Source organism: Lathamus discolor, chromosome 1 (assembly GCF_037157495.1).
Source record: "Lathamus discolor isolate bLatDis1 chromosome 1, bLatDis1.hap1, whole genome shotgun sequence".
In the NCBI taxonomy this organism is placed as follows: Eukaryota; Metazoa; Chordata; class Aves; order Psittaciformes; family Psittacidae; genus Lathamus; species Lathamus discolor.
The window spans coordinates 152,295,613-152,319,648 of NC_088884.1; the positions used below are offsets into that span (position 1 = coordinate 152,295,613).

Below are 24,036 nucleotides of genomic sequence, written 5' to 3' on the forward strand. Positions count from 1 at the left end.
TGCTCTGAAGCAGCAAGGCAAAGAGTGAAATCTGTCAGACATAAAGTTGAAAGAATGTACTTTGGATTTTTGCTGATACCGACTACAGGGTTAAGGGTTATTACACATGTGAATTCAGACCCATCCAGTGCTGTTATAATTGGAATATTTCTTCTGACAGTTAAAAAAGCTGTTTGGACTGGCAAAGAAAAGCTGTTCCTGTGTTGGAAACACGGGGAATCTTTGGATAAAATAAGGAGAAAATACAGGCAAAAGCAAAAAAAAAAAAAAAAAAAAAATCACGAATTTAAACATGGCAGAAACTAGCACTGTGGTGTTTGGATGTTTGCTGCAAAATATGGAAGCAGAATAAAACAGATGGGCAGAGTTTTTCAATTCTCACAGGTTTAAGGGAAAGCATAGATCTTGTGTTTGGCATTATTACAATGTGCTTCAGAAAGGTGAAGGGAAGACAGCATCTGTACTTGCTGTAGAATTGCTTTCCTAAATCAATTAGACTAATCTTAGCTGGAGGAACTCTAGCTGGTAGTTCTGTTATTCACATCAACGGCTAAATCTTTGTTTAAGCCTCTGCAGCATTTTTGCGCAATTATGTCTTGTAGTAATCAACTTGAGTTTAATTCTCAGTTGTATAAATAAAAGCCCTGTTTGTTTAGTTCACTTCAGTTTTATGAAATATGAACCTTGCTTTCATCTTCCAAAAGCAAATAGAAAAGTTCTAATGACCATCTAGATACTATTTATTATTCGATACGCCTATCACATCGCATCTTGCAGACCTCTTCTGCTAACTAAACAAAACTAATCTATTTGTTCTTTACTCTCAGGGAATTTTTTGTTCAGCCTTCTCCAGATCTTTTAATTTTTTTATGGTTTTCCTTTAGATGCTACGAAATCAGGTAATCTGAAGGACCTACTTTTGTTTTAAATTACAGCATAACACCTTTATATTCAATATTTTTCTGCAACCTGCTTAGAATTATTTGTTGTCAATGTGAAGTGGTAGTCAATGAACCAGCTACTACTTTTTTTCCTTCACAAAGCTGGGTAATTCATGGTTGACTTCCCCAACCACACACCTTTCACTTCTAGATTGATGTTTCAAGTCCAGTTGATATCAATAAAGTTCCAAAGTTACAATGTCCTCATTGCTAATTTGAAGCAGTTCACATGAAACTTTTTTTGGAAATTGTTCCGGATTTCAGGTTTTAGAGCTAATGGCATCATCACATGTTTTTCAGTCTTCTGTCTAAGACTACTTGACCTGCATAAACGACACAAAAGTGTGACCTCTAGAAGGTTATATATGGTCATGAATCCTGATGATTAATTCATATTCTCTTTTTCTGGTGTATACCTATAATTTGTGTCTATTCTCAATTTTATCTGGCACTGGCAATATAATTACCCTGTTTTGCTCACTCTTACTGAGATTTCTGAGTCCTTTTTAGGTGAAATAATCATCTTTTTACCACTTCACATAGCTAATAAAATAATGCGTTAGACCTCTCCAGTGCTGAACAGCAGAGCATTTCTATTTGAACCTTTCATGCTGAGGATAGACTATTTATTCCTACTATTTTTTTTCATGAGCATTCAAGCCCCATGACAGAATTTAACATATAGAAGCTCTGATTAGCTTCCAACTGCAATGAACTATACCAAAGATGCACTAAATTCCACATATATGGTCCTCTCCCAGGTCTCATTAGTCTTTCACGAACTTTCTTGTAGCCAAAAGGAGGGGAATAAAAATGATGGCTAAATTTGAGCTTGCATACATTATTTTTCATAGACTTACAGACTAGTTCAGGCTGGAAGGCACCTCCAGAGGCCTCTAGTTTAATGTCCTGCCCAAAACAGCATCAGCTTCAGATCAGACCACGTTGCTTGGGGCTTATCCATTCAGGTCTTGAAAACGCCCAAGGATGAAGACTACACAACTCTGCTTCTTAATTTAGAAATCTGCTTCTACCCCACTTAGTAACACCAGAAAGAAACATTGATGGAAGCAGTAATTAAAACTACAGATACTTGAACCTAAGTAATTTATAATCATTCAGTTCAAAGGACTCTGGGATATGCAGTGAACATGAGTCAAGCCACATTCATGGTTTTCTTCCATGCAGAGGGAATATGTTCGAACACTGTATGCTTACTCAGGCTAGATATTATAGAAGATACAATTAGATTATCAATCATTCTTTCCTACTTGGGAATTATAAACAGAACCTTACTGTACTTTCATCCTTAGTGCAGCTTTAGTTTGACATTTGTAACTAAGGCAATTGAAGAATACTAGAAATGGTTTCACAGGCAATATCAACAAGTGACAAACTGTGATTTTTTCCAATTTTTCTCATTTGTCTACACCTCTGAGTTTCTTGGGCTACCTGGTCTGTTAGTTTTGCCTGGTCTTGTCATTGAGCAAAGACTGAAGGTTTCTCTAACTCCCATTTTTACGTTGCTCTGATTTGTCTGTGTATAAAGAGTTGGAGCAGCACCAGTACAGACTGTGAAATTGTTTATGAAATCAATGTTAAGGACACTGCCATAGCTCTGCTGGTCATTGCTTGGTGAATGGTTAGAGGGCAGCCCAGGGATCTTCTGTATTCAAACTATGAGTGAGTTTGCTCCTTTCAAAAGTCCTTCAGTTTCTCTTATGAGATGATTTAAGATACTTGTATTATGAGTGTTTCAATTCATTCTTTTTGCTAGGGCTATGCATAACAGGAAAACCCTGAAGTTAAGGTGCTGAATTTCACACCCTGTTGTTTGAACATGCTTGCTAAGGGGAAAAATGTTATCTGAAGAATTGATGTGTAGTCAAAACAGAATTCTACTTACTTAACATGTTTGAATTTAAACTGCCTAACTTAAAAAGGATTTATATTTTGAATCCACCTTCCCACATAAACAGTATTTTTACCATTTAAATAAATTTAACTACTGTATTTATTTAAAGAAACTAGCTGGGTTTTGTATAACAGATGCTGAAAGCCCTCTATTTTGAGTATGTCCAGTAACTTTAATTTCAGTGCCCCTAGACATGCAGTCTTCCCCGCAGCTGTGTTGGACGCTCCCTGCCCTGCACTTAGCAAGCAGTGGTCAGTGCAAGGGCAGAGCAGTGGCCTTGTTGCTCTTGGAGTCTTTCAATAAGCTGCCTTTGGAGAGGAGAGTTTTTAACAGCATGTTGTAAACTGGGGACAATCACATAACAGAGTGCTGCTGGAAATCATGCTCTTCACAGTGACTCTGCACTTTGCTTTCACGTGCCATGTGAATCTATGCATCACACACATCTCCAGGCATGTGATTCCAAAACAGCATCTTACTTAAAAAACTTGGTCATCTTCTGACTTAAGGTAGCTCATGACTTTTACTTGCTGTAAAAGCAGTTTAAAATAGCCTGTTTTGAGATCTGAGACACAGTTATGAGTCTATCAAGTTGCCCTAGGGATTGAGGGGCTGGGCTACTGTGTGCAAAGGGATACACGATTGTACCTGCCCCCAGCTACAGTCCTGCCTCTTGAGCAAAATGAGGAAAGTTGGCAGAGCCACAGTGGGGAAAATTCCTTAGGTGGGAAAGACCTTATGGTCTGTGTGCATCTGCATCAAGTATCAGCCACTGCCTGAATTAGTCACAGAAATATAAGTACAGAGCTAATTTTAATACTCAACTTTCTGAATATTACAGATGCAACTGCATGAAAAATACATTTGATAATACACACAGCTGTCTTTTCTGGCACAATAAAAAGTATAGTCTATTTAATGGTGCAACACCATACCAGATATTCAAATTACTTACACTCTTCTTCTTGAAGAAAACACAGAAAAGGAACAGTCTTGTAATGAGCAATCCCTGGGTACATTGTTGTACACATGGCAGTTACTCATAGCTCTGAATTTCTCCTTTTCATCAGTATTATTATCAGTGAAGCACTAATGGTTGTACCATTCCAATTCTTACTTTCTCAAACTGGGAAAAACAGTTTGAGTGATGTTGAATGTAGCACTGATTTTAGGAAGCCACAAAGACCCTGGTGTACTTGGGTGTGACCCCTGTTGTTTTCACCCGCATGAGAAGTGCAGAGTCAGACTGTGCTTGTTGAACTTTGTGAAGACAAAGTTTGAAATGCTTTTATAAAGTTTTAAAATATTAAATTCAAGAGACTAAACTATGACACGCTCATTTCCATTGAAAGTCACCGGTGTATTTTCAAGATGTGGATCAACCACAAATATTCTTCAGCATGAAAGCACAATTCCAACTCTTATCAGAAAATGGGTATCAAAACCCAGAGATTGTTAATAACAGCTGAACAGCAGCTCTTCCAAAACTGTCTCATCAACTGAGAGATTAGATGTCACATTATATATAAATATTTTTCTACAATAATTCAACCAGAGAAGTTCTATAATATAAGCAAAGATATTTAATTCTACAGTTCACCTGTAACCCACAACTTCACTCATGTGAAATGAGGGCAAGGAAAGGTTTTGATATGGTAAATGATATAATAGGTCAAAGTTTGGAGGTTTGTGGGTGATGTGGGCTGTAGGAGAGATTTCTCCTTTTATATTACACATATAACTAGAACTGCTACTGAATCAGACAATTATAGATAACCTGTAAGCTGTGCAGAAAAAATACAGTATTTCTCACTGATACATCAGTATAAATTTAAATGTCTATTCCAGATGGTAATTCATAGCGAGATCCTTTTCCTTACACAAACACATCCACGTTATTTCCAAATGTGCAGGGAATGATTCAAAGTAATTTCTTATTTGTCCCACGTTTCCCCAGCTGCTGCTACACAAATTGTAAACATAATCTTAGTGTACTTCGCAATTTCATATGATTGTCAGGATGGGCTAGACAGCATGGAATTCAGAGTAGTAAACTCTAAGCTGCCTTTTTTGTCAGTGAGGGTGTGGAGTTGGAGTGATAAGTGAGCTCGTTTCATGCAAGCAATATACATATCATAATTGGTATTGCTATCTTATTCCTGTACGATATTTACTTCAGAAGTCATTCTGATGTAACACATTTTCCTCTTGCAACATTTCAGTTTTCTTTATTCCATTCACAGGCACATTCAGGAAAAGAAATCTGTTAGAAAGTCTGTGTTAGTATGTATTTCAGTCAGGAAAGGATTTTCTAGGAAATGTTTAAATCGGAATAATCAAGATATCCTTTGGCTGAAAGAAATTGCACTGGTGGAAGTGTTTGGAGTTCATTTGCGGATTCATTCAATGGCTTATTTTGACAGTTTATAGTCCCTTGTCTTTTGAGATTGGTGGAAAATGCAGCCCAAGCAGCAAATGCTCAAGGTGGACTGATGCATCTCCCACTCCGGCAATGCTGCACCAAGAGCACAGCTTCAAAACTGTATTAAGTGCAAGCTGGCAGAGAAAAGGCAGGGCCACCCAACACCATTGCATCGCAGTCACCAAGCCATAGGGTGAGCCAAACCAGGGATGGATCCAGGCTGGCAAAGGGAAGAAAATGAGTTTGCCCCAGAACTGGTCTGCATTATGAGCAATGATGCTGGACAAAGAAAGTGGGTGGGAAGAGCCATCTCCATCCCTCCTGACAGCAGCATGAATGTAGGTCAATGGAAACGATCCTGAAAGTACAGCTCTCTAGGTTGATGTTGGTCCCTTGTGCCAAGAATGACAGAGCTGGTGTTTCACCACATCATGATCTCCATCTTCCCTTTCCCCTGCTCCCTTCCTCAGCATCGTACCTGCCATTACATACAGACAAGTGGGGATTCAAGGGCTAAAAGGAATGCTGTTTGACTTATCCAATTAGCATAAGATAGCTAGCAGGACTGTACAGTATGTGAGTGATCATGCATGCGAGCATGGCTGATTAGTGGGGTCTGGCAGAAAAAGGAGATCACCGATGTTTCCAATTAAATGATTTCTTGGGTCTGTCAAATGCGGAGTCCCTGAGGCAATCAGGCACCTCCTAGATGCAAATCTTCCATCTTCTTGTTCCCGCTGCTATAAAGAATAAAGCACATAATCGTGAAAACCAGATCCATGTCAATGCTAACCATCTGAATACAAAACCACATGAAATGGAAACCTAGAAAGCCTCTTTATTATGCATGTTTTCTCAGGGCGGTAAAAAGATGTAGATAAAAATCATTTGCCTTAATGTGTGATATGGTTTTCATTGGTTTTATAATGATTTAAGTGACTTGGTCCTCATACCCAGATGGACAAAACTTTGAAATTGCAGGTTTAATTTGGGTATGAAAAGTAATACATTCGTTTCCTCATTTTACAGGGACATCAAACCTGACAACATACTACTGGATGAGCATGGTAAGTGAATATTGACTGCTTTCTGTAAGATCTAATTCTTGAGATCTCAGTGACAGGCTTTTACATCCTTTGTACATCAACTTCAGGTGTTAATTCCTACCTAAACCTGGACTTCCTTTGCAAAGGCTGTCTGTCCACCTTGCGGGTTTTGTAATTTCCTCTTCTACTGATAAAAACTGCTCTGATATTTGCAAGATGTGAAGAAGAAAAAATTTAGTGTGTATTGATATACCGAGATCACCAGAGACACCTGGTAAAAAGAAGTTAACATTTTATTAACAGGATAACTATGAATCGCTATAATCCATTTTTAGGGGTCTAGCAGTAGAACCGCACTAAGCACTTATGTTCTCTTTTCGAACTTCTGAATAGCTAAGAAATTTCATAGAGCAAATTATTTCTCAGGTAGATCTCTGAAATTGCTTTCCTAAATTTAAATATGGAATTTAGAAATTTACTTTTAAGTCTGCAAATTTTTTATGACTCTGCATGTTCTGGTTTAGATAGCATAAAAAAAACCCTAGGCAACATAATCCGCTTTGAACTTTCAGTACTGATTCCATGATCTCAAACAAAAAAAGTGTGGTATGAAAAAAAAGCAGTTAATATCTTGAAACCTAAATTTGACACATACAAGCTATCTATGAAGTATTTTGCTAAAACTTCATGCATCTTTTTGCAATTATTCATAGGAAAAACGTAAGAAAATGCAGGTAAAGAAGGCATTAACCTTGTATCAGTCAGAACAGAAATATGTACCAGAGGAAGACTAAATGGAAAAAGGAGATGTATGTTTGCTACTGCAGGAAACTCTTGCTGTGCTTTGTTTCCCAAAGAAATTGATTAAAAGGAGTTAATCTTTGAGAAAATATAAACTTGAAATTATGCCAACTTTAGCATTATTTTTCAAAACCCATTGCAGAGCTGCTGTGTATACGAGTTAAATTTGATTAAAGAGGTAACATTGCAAACAGCTGGAGTTTGTCCCTGGGAATATGGAAGCCAACAAAGCTAAATAATGTTGGAGTCTTAAACCGTTTAGAACTTCAGGAATTTAATGTCTCAGACCCATCAAGGTTAACGTTCCCCAGACACTGATATCAGCAAATAAGCATGAAAAAGAAATCTCTTGTCGTTAAGTCCTGGGTGAATCAAAGATGTGAAAGGCAACATGAAATTACTATGAGTATGTTAAAACTCTGATTGACAGCCTTTGAAGTAAGATTGCTCTTATCTCTCCTTGCCCCTCATCAAGGTCAATTATTGCACACAATTAGGCTCTTGCTAGAGATTTCCTATGGGGACTCAAGTATTGCAGAGTAGAAGCTACACCAGAGTGAGCGATATGCTGCAAAATGAAGGTCTTTTGGTGATTATAAGTTGTTCAGCAACAAAATTATCTGTAGACAGCATGGAAATTTGGGGACGGATAGCCCCTTTTCTGCAAAGCAGCAGAATACTGCTCCCTTATAGCACACCTGCAGACAGGTGGTGAAACAACCATGTTTCTCTAGACTTGCAGACAGACCTTGGCCAGCAGAATTAATCAGCTCATGGATCCTTGCTTCACAGACCTGTTATGTAGATAAGGGTCTACACACCTCAACTCACTAAATGAAGGGACACCAGTTGGACAGATGTCTGTATCCTACTTGTCATCACAGGCTTCCTTTACAGATAACTGAAAGACAAAGACACGTTTTAGATAACCCAATCTATTTTGGATGTCTTCACTACACGCCAGTATCTATTTCTCTTTAGTGACTAATACCTAAACGTTTTGAGTAAAGATACAGATATCCACCATACAGATGTACGTTTTGCAAGATTAATGCTATCCTTGAAGTCTGTAAAAGCTAATACGCTGTAGAGGAAGCATAACAAATTCACCTAGTATGAGTCTAACCAGGTGCACAGGAAGGAGCTTTATTTTAGCCTGTGGCCTCTGAGATGGCAGAACAGTTTCCTGTATGCTTGACTTTACCTCTAGGTCTTTCTTACAGTTCATTAAACGAGCTGTGCTTACACAAGGTATTATGGAACTGGATATGCACAACATTTAAGACTGTGAGTTTGTCTTAGTGAGTTAGATTTCTTTGACTTCACTGAAGAAACCTATTTTGGCTGAAATGCACTGGTATGCCATTTCAAGCAGTTGAATAGACTTACTTTCATAATATATACCAGGATTATAGATCATAGATATTTCTGCTCATTAACACTAGTTTCACTGCAGTTTATCGCTACGGTTTAGGGAACATAACTCAGGAATACAGAAGTAGTGAAACAGGAAATTTGTCTTAAGCCATGAAAATCTAATGTACAAGCAAAGAATATGAAAATGTATACAACATACTCAAAATCATTCTGGCAAAGGAAGCCTGAATTTTCCCATATACTTCTCAGCAAAGCCACATCTTGACACTGCTGAGCACAGGTTCTCATGCATCAGTGGAAATAAATGATTGATAATCATTAGAAGCATAAAGCTCCATGAGAATGGGGTAATTAACTGTTTAAAATAGTGTTCAGTCCCTACCAGAAGATGACTGCCTGATCTCCTGGAGAGATTCTTTACCCTATAGAGGAGTATTCTCTGAGTAGAAAAAGGGGTGATTTCAAGGTTCACTCTCTGAACTGGAATCAAATGGAAACTAATGCTGTCCATAAAGCTGTTTGGTAATGTTTCCCTCCCAACTTTCCCAGAAAGCTCTTATGACTAACTCTAATCTCTAAATTTCATAGAAGTGCTCTGTTCTGCTAACATGCATCTGAAAGAGAATTATTCCAGCGTTAGCTGTAGGGACTACTTGGTGGTTCAGAAGAGCTATTATCATTGTGCAGAGAAAGTATTATAAAACTCTCTGAATAACAGTATTCTGCTTCCTCTATTATTCCTTTCATTTTAATGGTTTAGAACAATATAACTGAAATAACAGCCTTTAGAGCTGAAAGCTGGACAGTCTGGTCCATGTTGCATTATTTTTCTGAAATACCAAAGAAATTAAAGATGTCTTTAAATCTTTCCATGATCCATGATGTCTAAGGAGATGTAGAACACCTAGAATGGAGAAAAACAAGCAATAGCAAACAGATGAATATGCTCCTTTTTTTCATAGAATCATAGACTGGTTCTCCTGTTTGAGTTTAAATCCACTACTTCTTGTCCTGTCGCTACAGTCCCTGATGAAGCAGTGATGATGTTATAGCTATTTGTTAGCACCATTGATATTAACATTTCTGGTCATTCTTCAGAAATTCTGAGCCTCTACTTTGGCATCCAGGTTTTGCATTGTGCAGAGTGACCACACCATTAACACACTCTCTTCACAGGAAATCTGCAAGGGTTCAATTTCCTCTCAAGCAAGTTTTTCAGGACATCATTTCATAAGACTCAGCAAGGTGCTTGCTTGGTTTACTGAAGAGTAACCCCCTGCTGGGTCATATCCAAGTCCTCAGCTGGCATTCTGTCTGAAGCAGGGTCAAGAAGAGATAGATACTATTCATGGAGTGTGCTCTTTGCCACTTAGTCACCGAATGCTTCAGTGCTTTCTATCACACACGACTTTTGTATTAGGATATTAGAGTACGTCTGCATATCCGCTTTAGACTCTGGGTGAATCTTAATGAGTGAGTTTGTCTACTGCCTCTTTGAAGCTGCTACTGATAGTGGCCTCCACAACCTCCTGGAGCAACATGCTGTAGAAGTGCACCATCCTTCATCAAAGAAAAGTGTTTTATATATTTTGAAGCATTCTTGTCTCAAAAAACCCACCTTCTGCTTCTAGAATTGCAGGATTTGGTGAATAGTATCTTACAACCACAATATTCATGATATTAAAAAACTCCTTCAACTGAAGCGCCTCAGCCTTTTTAATTTCTTATAATACACTGTCCCAGTCCTCTTGCCACTCTCTCTCACTATAGGTGCTGTTACTGATATGCAAGCTTTCAGTTTCAAAGCAGAAAAGCAACCATATTGGATCATGTGGATGAATTTTTTCTCTCCAAGAGTCCCCAGAAAGTGAATGACAGAGCATGACATAAAAACAATGTTTTGTGGTGCTTCCCCCAGGTACTCACCCAGCCTTCAGCCTTTTGTGACTGAGGCATTTCCTGAGCTGGATACAGTTTCTGAACATTTAATAACTTTCAGTGTCCTTTTCCATGCTCTTTTCTGGTGATTCCTTGAGTGAAGGGAATTTTTAGCACCCTTAACACTACTGTGCTTAAATAGAAGTTATGTTAAGACTCACTACTTGTTTGTTCATTTTGATGGTGCCACCTCTGATGGCACCGAATGTCCTCTGGTGGTTCTCCATATTCACATCAGAGACCTAATACTTCACTCTTAGACTTAACAAGACTAATTCCATTTTATTAGGGTTGGGGGGAGTAGAGGGTTAGACTCAATTTTTGCATCTGGTAGTGATAATTTTACTCTGTAATCATTTCTCTAATGAGGCAGCAAGGCAGATTTAAGCTGGCATTCATATGTGCCTTATTATATATGATTATATTGCTTTATGATCCCCAGAGTTTTCCTTAAAACTATATTGCCTTGATTACATGGCAATCTCAGCTCTCATTAAAAAAAAAAAAAAAACAGCAAAATTGAAGGATTCAGCTAATGAGCAATCTTGGTCCTAAAACCAAAATTGGATGAAAAAATAATCCATAAGTTCAATATTTTGAACCTCAATATTAACTTCTGAAGAACTGAACTGGCTACATTATCACTGTGTAGTGATGTCTGGGAGACAAAGTCTTCATTGAAGATGTACCTGGTGTGTCTGCATCCGGGCCTGTCCTTATCATACCCACACTCAATTTTCAGGCACTATATCTCATTTAACCTCCAACATTGATTAACAAGATGAATGCTCTCAGCATAATTCATCTTTCTGAAGCTACCTACTCTTTGAAAATATATTTGAATATATGCGTACATGGCCATTATACAGCCTACCCTTTTGAAATTCACAGCCTCACTGAACCCATCTATAGCAATACAATAAGATTTTTTACAATTTCCCTGATGATAAGTGGCAGACTGCCAAAGTCATGCTAAGTTCACATAGATGTGAGCTACACTCTTCTACGTAGTACAGATGAACCTAGAGAGAGGCTTTATGAACAAATTGCTCATAGGGTTTGACCTTTTGAGGCTGAATTTGCTCCAAAATGTTACTATGTTGAGATTTCCCATCAGCCCTGATTCATGTTGAGTTGGTGGCATTAACTCCAGTCTGGTATTTCTTCTCTTTGCCCTTCCATTCACCCCTTTGGTTTCAACCTCTGAGTAATTCAATGAGGTTTGAAGTCATGTACATTTTCCTCTGCTAAATGTCAGTCTACTAACACCATTTAGTTAGCCACTGCTCAGGACTTGTTTTAATCATCATTAGGATTTGTTCAAAAATTAAATAATAATCTGAAGATCATTTGCTGTTTGCCTGAGATACTGAGATTTCAGGCCACGTGAAAAAGCGAGGCATAAAAACCACTTAGTAATTCTGAAGTGCATGCATAAAGCTTCTCAAAGTCATACACTGTGCTGTAGGTATTAACTTACAAATTTTCTCTGTTAAAAACTTAACTGGAAGCTGACTGCAGGAACGCAATTTCTGAAACAATTTCCACTAAGATACTTTCTGCTTGCAATATACATGTTGATGTATGCGAAATCTGCAGTCTGGGATGATTTGAGAAAGCCACTCTACAGAGTCAGAGGAACATGGTCATTTGCCTTTCCCTCATCTCCATCACCGTCTTGTTATCAGATGGGGTCATGCAGCTGTGGGGATTAAGTAATGAGCTCTTTCCCTGTGAGACTTGAATCTAGTTAGGTGTTGCTGAATCTGTTGTGTACTGCTCTGTCTGCTTCACAGCTCTTAAAAGCTAAACTCAAGTGTACTGACATACTGCTTAGTTCAATACTGCACCAGGGTACAAACTTGGTTTTGACATTTCTTTCATCACAGTAACATCCAGAAAGGGAGATCAAGTACAAGGTGTGAAGCTCAGATGGGAAATAGTCCCCATGAACTGAAATTTTGGAACCAGCATGAAGTAGCTAGTAATTAATATCTCAGCATATTCACTGCAACAATAGCGACCTTTCCTTTTCCTATATGCAGCAGCTGCAGTAAAAGATGTCTTAGAAGCTGATTCGAAGGACTCCTACAGAGAATTGGGGTCTGTCTCTTGAAATATTCACACCTGAAATTAAAACTTAAAAGAACCCTAATAAACAAAACAAGTCACTAGGCTTAAAAGAGTTGAAACCGTTCAGTAGTTTGCCTTGATATCCCTCCATCCCTCCCCCACTGCCCCCAGGCACAGGGTGAACTACCCCCTGCTCTGACTTCATCCCAGACAGAGCCTCTAGCCAAGCCCCCAGCTCCCACCAAGTGCTGCGCGCAGCCCCTTAGGCAACACAGTCATCTGCCTGCCTTGGGGATGCCTTCCTTTCCCTTCGTTTGCCCTGCCGATTAGAGCAACAGGAAAAGGCTGCCTGCAGGCCAACCATGGGCTGTGAGTGGTCTTATGATAGGGAAGAACAAGGGTGGAGTTTTTCCAGTGATGCAGACAGGGCTCTGCTCTGCCCTGCTACATGTACAGGAGCTGCCCACCATGGCTGTGTCAGCAGCAGGATGCAGAGAAGCTATGCACAACCTAATCCATTCCTTACCTTGAAGAAAGGCATTTTTAACAAAAACCATCAGTCAGTGTATACAACATTTCACATGTGCTATTTTGGTTTTGTTAAATGAAAAGAAACCTAATAACTGGGAAAGAAAACAATGCACTGCAGGAGAGGCAATTTTCATTGCAAATCAACTATTTGGATCAGTCTGAATGGATATTATGCGATAGATGTTCTGCAACAGGCTACCATGCTGGCATTCTAATAGGGAGCATCACTTACAATGCTGTCATTTAAATGACAGGACTTTATATTTATCTCTATAAAACACAGTTATCTGTCAAGAAAGAAGAAAGTATTAGTCTGCTGAGATCCTTGCAGATTTTCATTCTACAGTGTACACAGAATTGCTTAAAACTACTGTCATGAGGCGGCTGTATGCGGTTCAATTGTAATTTTCAAGAAGCCTTCTGCCATGGTGTTTTATTACTGCAAAATAAACTTCAAACATGCTACACTCCAGCCACCAGGAAGGAAGAATGCTACCTTGAAATCCAGTGGCAGGTTTGGCTGTGATTCTTGTTATGGCAGGCTAACACTTCCCTCTCCTTATAAAGTGATCGCTTTCCTCTTTGCACAGTTTTTGTCTGCTGTGAGCAGATGCCTTCCTGGGCACGGGTCTTAAGAAGGAAGAAATTGTCATTAAAATGCAAGCATTTTTATTGAGAAAAGTGCAGAAATCATGCAAACCATTTCATCAAAAACTTCTACTGTGCCTCCTGTTTGGAGAAATAGTTTTAAGTTCAGCAGTGGGATGTGCTAAATGTTCCTTTCTCCCTTCAAAACCAGCTCAGGTCTGGACAAATTAGGGGTCTGAGAATTTTGGTTCACATATGCACAGCTGCAGACTTGTTAGAGGTTGGCAGACACATTTCCTGCAGACTTTGAACATTATCTAGGTTAGATTGTCAGAGCAGCATAATCTTTAGCTGAGACTGCTCTCTTCTGTCAGGCACCACGGTAATGCTCAGCATCAGTCATTTGTTACACTTTTTTCACCTTTGACAGCAAGCATAATAACAACCTCCCTGGCTTAACAACTGCACCATGCCCAAAACCTGCTCCATTCTGTGGACTGAATTAGGTTGAGATCTTGATCATAAAAAAAAGTCACAAGAACTTGTCACTCAAGACTCGGGTTCAACACATTGATGAATTAATCCTGATCTGAGTGCAGGGCTAGGGAGAAGGAAGTACTTTTCCTGTACTCTGTCCTCCACAATGGCATTGCCAGACGTAATCACAGAGAGAGCAATATCTGCATCACTCCACCACATATAAAACTAGTCCTTAAGCAGAGATACAAAACCTAACAGCCGACTTACTGAGTAAAATGCCTGAAGTTTTCAGGCTGGATTTATGTTCAGTTTACCTGACTATGGCAAGCCAGGATGAACAACTATTGCTTCAGTTTAACCTGTGTTCATCATAAACTACCCCAGGAAAAAAGTAATGACAGCAGGTTTGGGCCATCCAACCTGATTAGTTCAGTTTAGTCAGCTGTCTGGCTGGTCAGGCAGAAAGTCCTGAGGCTGACTTCTGTCACCTATCTTTCATCTTGCAACCTGCTGTCGAATGAATGATCATTTAGGACCTGCTGCTGTTAACATACATACTCCGCTGCTACCATGGATCTAATTTTATTGTTATTGTATTATAAAAATACCCTTTTTCTTCTCTGCTCCGTTTTTGCCCTGAGGAGACTTAGAAAAAGCCAGGCTGATGTTAGCATGATGTGGATGTGACAGCAGACGGGTGTCACAAATACCTGAGATTGTGAGGGGGTGACTGTAGCTGAGGATAAGATTTCATTCTCTTGCTTGCTGCTGCTTTGAGAAGCCAGTTATTGTTTTCAGTGCTCATGGCAGGAGAAGATTTAGGGGTGCCCAGCAAAAAAGGTTCAGCACTGTGAGCAGGTAGTGGGTGCAACCATACAAAAAAAGTGTTCCATCACTTTGCTGCCAATATGATTTTTCTAATGATGAGTAGCATTTAATAGCAAGTTTCCATGAACTGTTATGGGTCTTTCCAATTTAATTTCTATTCAGTATCACTTAAATGTTAAATGAAGGAAGGAAAGCTTTTATGATGTGCTATTTTAACTTCGGTTTTTACTTTGTGTAATTGCAGGACATGTTCATATCACTGACTTTAACATAGCAACCATAGTGAAAGGCTCAGAAAAAGCATCTTCTATGGCTGGCACAAAACCTTATATGGGTAAGTTTTCAAAACCATTTAAAAGCATAAGAAAAGTCATACATTAAGGTTGACAAATGGTATATTAAAATGATTTTAAGTGTTGAGAGCATACAAATAAATGTACTCAGGTTTTGGGTTTTTTTTTTTTTTTTGACAGTATTTATGTGTTAACTATAGAAAACACTGGTGATGGAGGGATGGGTCAGGAGCTTGGTCTTTATTCTTCTTCTAGTCAGGTTCTGTTTGGTTTTGTGAAGCAAATTCAGGAGATTTTCAACTGCATTACTTCCTGCAACCCGCCACATCTGGAGGCAAGAATATATGGTTATATTTGCACCACTATGGATGTGATCTAGCAAAGAACATGTAATTCCAGTTTAAAAGTATCTAGGTACATCCATAATTACTTTGCTATGCTGAGTTCCTCAAAAGCATGTCTGTTTAAAATTAGAGTTCTATGCAACTAACCACTTAAGTGCTTCCCCTGTGGCTTTTAGGGGCATTTTATAAGTTTTACTTATGTATTTTAAATGCATAGGTAGATTTAAGGCTGGGGGGTAAAATTCAGTTTAACTGTCCTCATGTGTCTAAAAGTTAAGCATCTTGGATAATTTAATAATTCAAGTTTCCTCTAGAGCTGAAGGACAGAAGGCATCTCCTGAGTATCATTTGTTCCATCAAACTTAGGCTAGCTTCCATGGCTAAGAATAGGTGTGATTTATCCTGTTTGTGGCTTCCTACAGCAGATGCTGGTGTAATTCTGTCTTTATGTGGAATTCTCATTGATATGATGACTGGCTTAAACTAAACATATTTGGGTTCAGGAAACCATACTGAGAGATATGTGTATCTCCAAGAGATTTTCTCCAGCAGACATCCTCTGAGCACACCCAGCACCCATGCAGCTGTAAAATATTAGTAAATGATCATGTTCGGAAAATGTCACTTGGGGAACTGAAGGCCACTGTGTTACTATGCTGTGTGTATTAGCAGAGGAGTAAAAGCATGTACCAAAGAAACAGGATTTAACACTTATTTATTTCGCAGTACAAAGAGCTTTGTACCAACCTGCACATGAAGCAGGCAGATGCCTGTGCCTCAGTACGAGCTGTGAGACTGTGTCAGAGCAGTCCCAGGCACTGAAGCAGTTGTGTTTTCAGATATGATGTGATTTTTGTCATGAATCAACAGTTAACTGGAGTCTCTTGCCTATGAGCAGCTTGTTCACAGCCATCCTTTCTTGGCAGTTAATAGGATGCAATAACAAGTGTGTGGGCACACTGTGCCCCTTGGGCTCAGGGCCAATGAACTGACCTGACACTGGCTAGTTTGCTCTTATAAATTTACTCAAAACAGACTAAGAAACGTTTTATGTAGTCCTGACTCAAGCACTGAACTTATGCAGAGTGAGGTTGTAGACTGACATTTTCTCAGCAGTTTGTATTAGTTAGCTTTGGCTGAGTGTCTAGCTCGGTGTTTCTGCTTAGATGAGATGGCCAGCACTGCACAGGCATTGGATGCAGAGCATTAGGAAATTAAGTCTTCATACTGAGCTTCCCCTCAGGGTTGGTACCTGAGTGTTTGATGTTGCACCACAGGTCCCCTATTCATTGTGGTGAAAACAGAGGAGAAGGGATGCTGAAACCTCAACTACACCAACTGCTTTCATTTAAAAAGAACTTGCTTGAGCATTCTTGCCAATATGTGGTGGGTTTATTTATAAAACCAACCAAACAAACCCTATAACAACAAAAAACCCACAACCAACGACAAAACAAACACATGCACAAACCAAACTCAGGAAAAAAAGTCTTTTTTGTCTACAAGTAATTTGACCTTCCCCTAACTCATACAGACAAAATAGCTGTATGACTGATGTGTGAAACTGATCACATTCACCTAAGTGCCCTTAAATACAGGCTGACTGAAAAGTTAAAAGATTCCATCATTTTTGATATGGTAGGTTTGTATTTCTCTAAACAGCTTCTTTGCTAGAGCTTGTATGTTCTGCTTAAATAGTTGCCTAGAATCTTGTAGCAGCCATTGTCATTAGATGTGCAAATTCCTATTGCACAGATTGTCCAAAAATCTACTTGAAGAGTAGCTATTTTGCAGTTCAAGTCCAGAATAGGTGTTTTCCATATTTAATTGTGGTGCTGAGCAGACAACAGCATTTTTTTCTGAGATTTAATTTGGTAAACAATAAAATGACTGTTTTGATGGCCCTACATTTTTAATCTTGAAGTGGTTTGTGCAGTTTTCTGTTATGAAGCATAATTATTATGAAAGCAGAAAAAAGCCAAGTACTTGCTTAGGGGTCAGTTAGCATTTTAGCATCTGTCTGTCTTAGTCTGAATGTGTGCATTCATCTGGCAGCTTAATGATCAGAAGCACGTTAGTTAAAATAAATGTAAAAAAATATAGGTTAGTGTTCCTCAAGTATTTTGCTAAGAGTTAACAGGAAATTTAGTGTCCTTTGGAGCATCTTTTAGACTATCCACACACATCAGTACACCACCACCTTCTTATTTCATTAGTGGTCTCCGTTGGCAAGGTTCCCTCACAAGAAAAAAACCTAGCTTTTAACAAGAGAAAGCACAAAAAGCTGTAGCAAGTTTTAAGCATTGCGATTTGGTATTTTAAGGTTAAAATTATGAAAAATAGTCTCATCCTCTTGGAATTCCTGCTTTCCACTACCACAAGGCAGAGTAACTTGTGCTTTGTGTAGCAGACACTTGTCAAGAAGTGGTACAAGGAAGGAAATGCTGAAATTCTTTAGAAAACATATATTTATTCTTAAAATCATATAATCATAGAATAGTTAGATTTGGAAAGGACCTTAAGATCATCAAGTTCCAACCCCCCTGCCATGGACAGGGACACCTCACACTAAAATATGCCACCCAAGGCTCTGTCCAATCTGGCCTTGAACACCGCCAAGGATAGAGCATTCACAGCTTCCCTGGGCAACCCATTCCAGTGCCTCACCACCCTCACAGTAAAGAACTTCCTCCTTATATCCAATCTAAACTTCCCCTGTTTAAGTTTTAACCCGTTACCCCTTGTCCTGTCACTACAGTCCCTGATGAAGAGTCCCTCCCCAGCATCCCTATAGGCCCCCTTCAGGTACTGGAAGGCTGCTATGAGGTCTCCACGCAGCTTTCTCTTCTCCAGGCTGAACAGCCCCAACTTTCTCAGCCTGTCTTCATACGGGAGGTGCTCCAGTCCCCTGATCATCCTCGTGGCCCTCCTCTGGACTTGTTCCAACAGTTCCATGTCCTTTTTATGTTGAGGACACCAGAACTGCACACAATACTCCAGGTGAGGTCTCACAAGAGCAGAGTAGAGGGGCAGGATCATCTCCTTCGACCTGCTGGTCACGCTCCTTTTGATGCAGCCCAGGATACGGTTGGCTTTCTGGGCTGAGAGCACACACAGAAGCCGGCTCATGTTCATTTTCTCATTGACCAACACCCCAAAGCCCTTCTCAGCAGGGCTGCTCTGGATCTCTTCTCTGCCCAACCTGTAGCTGTGCCTGGCATTGCTCCAACCCAGCAGGTTGGTCCACGTGTAGGAGCTTGCAGTCGGCATGGTTAAACTTCATGAGGTTGGCATCAGCCCACCTCACAAGCGTGTCAAGGTCCCTCTGGATGGCATTCGCTCCCTCCAGCGTATCAACCGAACCACACAGCTTGGTGTCATCGGCAAACTTGCTGAGGACGCACTCATTCCCACTGTCCATGTAACCGACAAAGATGTTGAACAAGACCGGCCCCAACACCGATCCCTGAGGAACACCACTCCTTACCGGTCTTCAGCCAGACATTGAGCCATTGACCACAACTCTTTGTGTGCGGCCGTCCAGCCAGTTCTTTATCCACCGAGTGGTCCATCCATCAAATTGATATCTCTCCAATTTAGAGACAAGGATGTTGTGTGGGACAGTGTCAAACACTTTACACAAGTCCAGGTAGATGACATCAACTGCTTTACCCTTGCCCATCAATTCTGTAGCCCCATCATAGAAGGCCCCAAATTGGTCAAGCAGGATTTCCCCTTAGTGAAGCCATGCTGGCTGTCACCAAGCACCTTGTTGTTTTTCATGTGCCTTAGCATGCCTTCCAGGAGAATGTGCTCCAAGATTTTGCCAGGCACAGAGGTGAGACTGACTGGTCTGTAATTCCCTGGGTCTTCCATTTTCCCCTTCTTGAAAATGGGGGTTATATTTCCCTTTTTCCTGTCGCCGGGAACTTCACCTGACTGCCATGATTTTTCAAATGTTATGGCCAGTGGCTTAGCAACTTCATTCACCAGCTCTTTCAGGACCCGTGGATGGATTTCATCAGGGGACCCATGGACTTGTGCATGTTCAGGTTCTTAAGATGGTCTTGAACCAGATCCTCTCCTACAGTGGGCCCAAGGTCTTCATTTTCACAGTCGTCATCTATTCAGTGCAGAGATTATAAAAACCTTGCTTAAACTCTGCTTGTGTCTCTTTCCACAGTATTCTTCATTTGACAGAAAATGCCAGAGTCCTTGTATTTAGTAGGAAAATACTAACCTCCAGGACAGATTATGTCCTTCTGTTAAGGCTAATAAGATTAACCATATTGTTTTGCAATTGCTCCTCAGCTTAACATCATGGCAAATCATTACCCTAAGTCTGGAGTGTGGTAGACATCTGAGCCTCTTTCCTTCTCAGGAAGCTAAACGACCTCTTAGAGGGTTCCTGTTAGAGCCCAAGCTGACCCAAGGAAGGAAGTAAACTACAGACCTGGAGCAGGGGGAAGATAGGAGATGGGGACAAGTTCTTACCTTTGCATGCTAATGAGCTGTTGCCTTGATTGTCCTCAGGTCAAGCAGCCACTCTGCTCCTGAAACCTTCTCCCCACACATCAGGTCTCCCCCATGGCCAATAATCTCACAATAAGAAGAAACAGTGCAAGAAAAATGCTCTCTTTCCCTTTATGGAGAGGCATCATTCACCAGCTTACTTTGTCTCCAGTGTGCTTTCCTCACCTCTTGGAAATGCAAGTATACTGCAAAAGCTACCAAGAGTCATCCTTGCACTTATTTGAAGCTGTGAGAAGGCAGGAAAGCTTTAGAAGTGTAAACGTCTGGCTTAGGTGACAAGTAGTGGGTGAGGATTTTCTCAAATCATACACAGCTTGGGTATCAAAGCTTCATCAAACCTCAAATGCTAAGAGTTTGACAGATATGGCCAGATACTCACCAGTGCTACCACCATTTAGATAATAAAATAAATGATAATTTTTAAATAACTGGGGCGTTGGCAGTAAGCTTTCATTATCAGGAATTTAAACTTTGGTGTAACAGGACAAAATCAGCTTCAAGCAAGGTACTTGCTGAGCACCAGAACCGGGGCATCTTGATGGTTCCTGTAAGACATGCCTAAAGCTATGCTGGTATTTGTGATGATGAAGGTATGAGATGTGATGAAAGTTTTTCTTCTGTTTTGGAGGTCTAATTCCCATGTGAATCCTGTTATGTTTAATCAGATATGAGGGCATTCTCCAGATTTTCCCTTAGTAAAGCTCCCTATTGCCTATTTCTTCCTAGGGCAAATTTAAGGAAATCAACAGAGAAACGCTCTCTCTAAAGCCTCCATTCCTGTTTGAAATCTGATTGAAATAGGCTTAGAAATTGCTAGGGAGCAATTTTCTCTCATGCAGCATGACTGCATAAAGCTGGTGTCCAGGAAAAAAACAGTGAATTGATATTATGTTGTAAAAATGCACTAGCTGTTCTGATTAAGATACCTATCTCGTAATGCTGAGCAGGGTTTGAGTCAGCTCCAGCAGCCTTTGCTTAATCCCACTTCATATTAGCCTTTTTGCCCCTAAGTCCTTCTCAGTCTGAAATTTTCCCTGCCCATTTTCATACTTATACAGAATGCAATGTATAAGAACCTGAGCGTTTCTCTAGAAACCCTGGTCATTTCTCTGTGTTCCCCCTTCCCAGCTGATTCATTCAGACAAGTGAAATATCTGTCATGCATAGGCAGAAAAAACCCACATGGATAAAGGTGAATCTGAAAGGAGTGAAGCCAACAGCCTGGCAAGACAATCAACTTCCAGCTGCTCCTGCAGTTTTACTTCTCAAAGCCATTGACCTGAAATGTTGAAGGGAAATCAGCTTTTTGGTGTTTGGGGGCCTTCAGAGATTGTCTTATACTGTTCCGAAGGCTGCAGCTGTGAAATACAGTATGTGCCTTCAGCTGGTGTAGGAAATTTGTGTGTCACCAGTGCCTGGTCTTAGAATCACAAATTCACTGCTTAAACCTTCTGTAGCACCTGCAATTGAGGATGTTGTCAAAGGTTTCATTGCAGGAGCAGCCCTTTGAAAACTCAGAAGTCTTCAGGCTGTCATCCTACTCTGGCAAGCAGTGCAAAATGAGACCTACCTGGCTTTGAGCATGTATGGATGCTGCCAAAAAACGAACACACCACTTGTGGGGGAGCCTCTCCACTTTGCACCAGGATGTGAACCAGGAAAGCCAGTGCAGGGCAGGACACTGTGTGTGTTTACCTGGTTGGAAGCACCCGTGTAAGTGTTTGCCATTTGCAACACTGTTCCATCTATTTCTTGGTTGCTCATAAAGCTGCAAGAAATATGTTTGTGTCTCAGAGAATGTGCCCTGTGCTGGGCACCCATTTGCAGTGATGGCTCTCTCCCTTGCAATGTGTTGGTCAGCTATAAGAACCAATGTTAAATACTAAAACACGTCTGGAAGACATATATATATATAATATATATGTACCTCCTTTTGTTTATTCCACACTCTGGCTTAACTTAGATATATGCAAGTCCTTCCTTTTTACTCACTGAAATATCTCCTTTTGGAATGATCAATTTCCATACATCTGTATGTTATTTGTGAGTGCTGTAAAAACTTGCCCTTCACAGGTTATAAATTTTGTAGGTTTAGGGTTTCTTTGGGTTGCTTTTGTGTTTCTGGTGGGAGCATTATTGGCTTCATGGTTTTCTTCAGCAGAGGCTGAAGTTATCCAAATAATGCACCGTGCCTTTACTTCATATCAAACCGATAAAATACATTTAATGGTATAAATATACCTGACAAAAATCCGAAGCCAATAAAGCCAGCCATAAATTATGTGAAAAGTTTCAGTTACACCCTTCCTATCCTGCAGGCTCGTTAGCTCAGATTTTCACAGCTGCTTTCATAGGCTGCTGTCATGGTGAATAATAGCTGTTTGCCTGAGATTACCAGAAGAGTGTGCATTTACAGAGGTCCATTGAACTTCTGAAATGTATGAGACATCCATGTACATTAATTGATACTGTGTGGGAGTACTATCAGAGTCAGAGGAAAGCAGTGGATGTCCTGATATCAATCTTATAGGTAAAGTAAAAATGTCCCCTAGGGCTAAATTTGTTCCTGAGGCAGTTACACTATAGCAGGAACAAATTTGGAGTTGGGTTTTCAAAGGTGTTAAACCCTGGTCTTCCTCGCACTCATACTAAACAGTGCTCTGAAACAAAACGGCATTCTGCAGCTCATTGCTTTTTTTTAGTGCACTTAAGGCAGTTTGTAAGTTTTTAAACATCCAACTTTTTTCCCACCAAGCGTTTGACTGTCTATCAACAGGGTTTCACTAGTGGTGTCACTGCCTGCCCTTTTGATCCCAAGGAAGAATATCATGATTCCAGCGCTAGCCTGCAGGCTTCTGTTTGTTCTGATAAGCAAGGATTGAGAGTGCACAAGTGAGGCTTCAAGGTGCTGAAATAAATACTCACCATTTCGACAAGGTTTTCAGCTCGTACTGGGAGCATGGTGGCTGAGGAGATTAAGCACTGGGCTGCAAGTGGGTACTCGGGTTTTGGCTCTGTTCTGACATTAATGAGTAGGCACACAAGCAGCTAAAAAACCTTGGGAGATCAGGAAAGAAGTCACTGTCTCCAGCTGACTTCTACCTCTCTGTGCTCTCTGACCGGCTACCAGCCTTGAGAGCTTCCAATAAAAGTGTTAATATAATAATTTCTTTGACTCTCAGTCAAAAACCCCTCACACTGAGTTCAAGTTGTAGTTTTGGCTTGGTTGGTTGAAGGAGGGGTGGTGGTGGTTTTGGTGCCTTTTTTCTGTTTTTTATTCTTTTGCTTGTTTGTTTTTAACTTGCCTGAAAAGGTCTGATCTGATGTGGAGCTCTGTAGGCAGATCTGCGGGGGAAGACACCTCCAGCAGTGGTTACAGATGGGGCAGAGTCCCAGCATTTCTGCCCCTGGCTGGCTGATTCTTAGGTCAAGCCACATGACTCCCACAGGTTTTTGCATGCATCAACTGATGCAATGATGTCTGCTAACCTGGTAGGAGTATGTGAGGCAGGAGTATGTAATAGTTCCTCTGATGTGTCAGGTATGCAGTCGGCCCTGAGAATCCCCAGTTATCCAGACCGGTTAATTTTAGTACTGAGACAGTACTGGGCCAACCCTGCAGATAGCATATGGGTGGTTTTGAACACAGCCTCTTCAAGAAGTTATAAAATCTGACACTGCAGCCACTGAGGTTTTGGATGGAGCAAGGAACGTACTTCTGTATAATTCCATATTCAGTAGTAGGAGACTATGACACTATGATTGCTGCTGAGCTTTCTTTCAATGGGGCTAGCAACTTGAGGTTGTTTCTCTGAGGCTGATCCAGATGTTAAACCACAGGAGGGCTTCTTTATGCAAATGCAAAGGCAAGAAGTGGGTTCTGCTCAGCACTGAGTGATGCAGAGGGTTTTATGAGGACAGCTTTT

General features: G+C 40.3%; 1 protein-coding gene across 2 annotated transcripts in view; it reads left to right on the top strand.

The window, feature by feature from the left end:
- The window catches only part of STK32B (serine/threonine kinase 32B), a 165,088-nt gene that overhangs the window by 107,316 nt on the left and 33,736 nt on the right, over positions 1–24,036 (top strand). The window contains exons 5-6 of one of the 2 annotated variants that reach the window (XM_065665304.1): positions 6,308–6,345; positions 15,185–15,274. In XM_065665304.1, coding sequence (XP_065521376.1) covers positions 6,308–6,345; positions 15,185–15,274 — 128 coding nt within the window. The remainder of the gene's footprint in view (positions 1–6,307; positions 6,346–15,184; positions 15,275–24,036) is intronic. The other variant, XM_065665305.1, reaches the window with a different exon arrangement.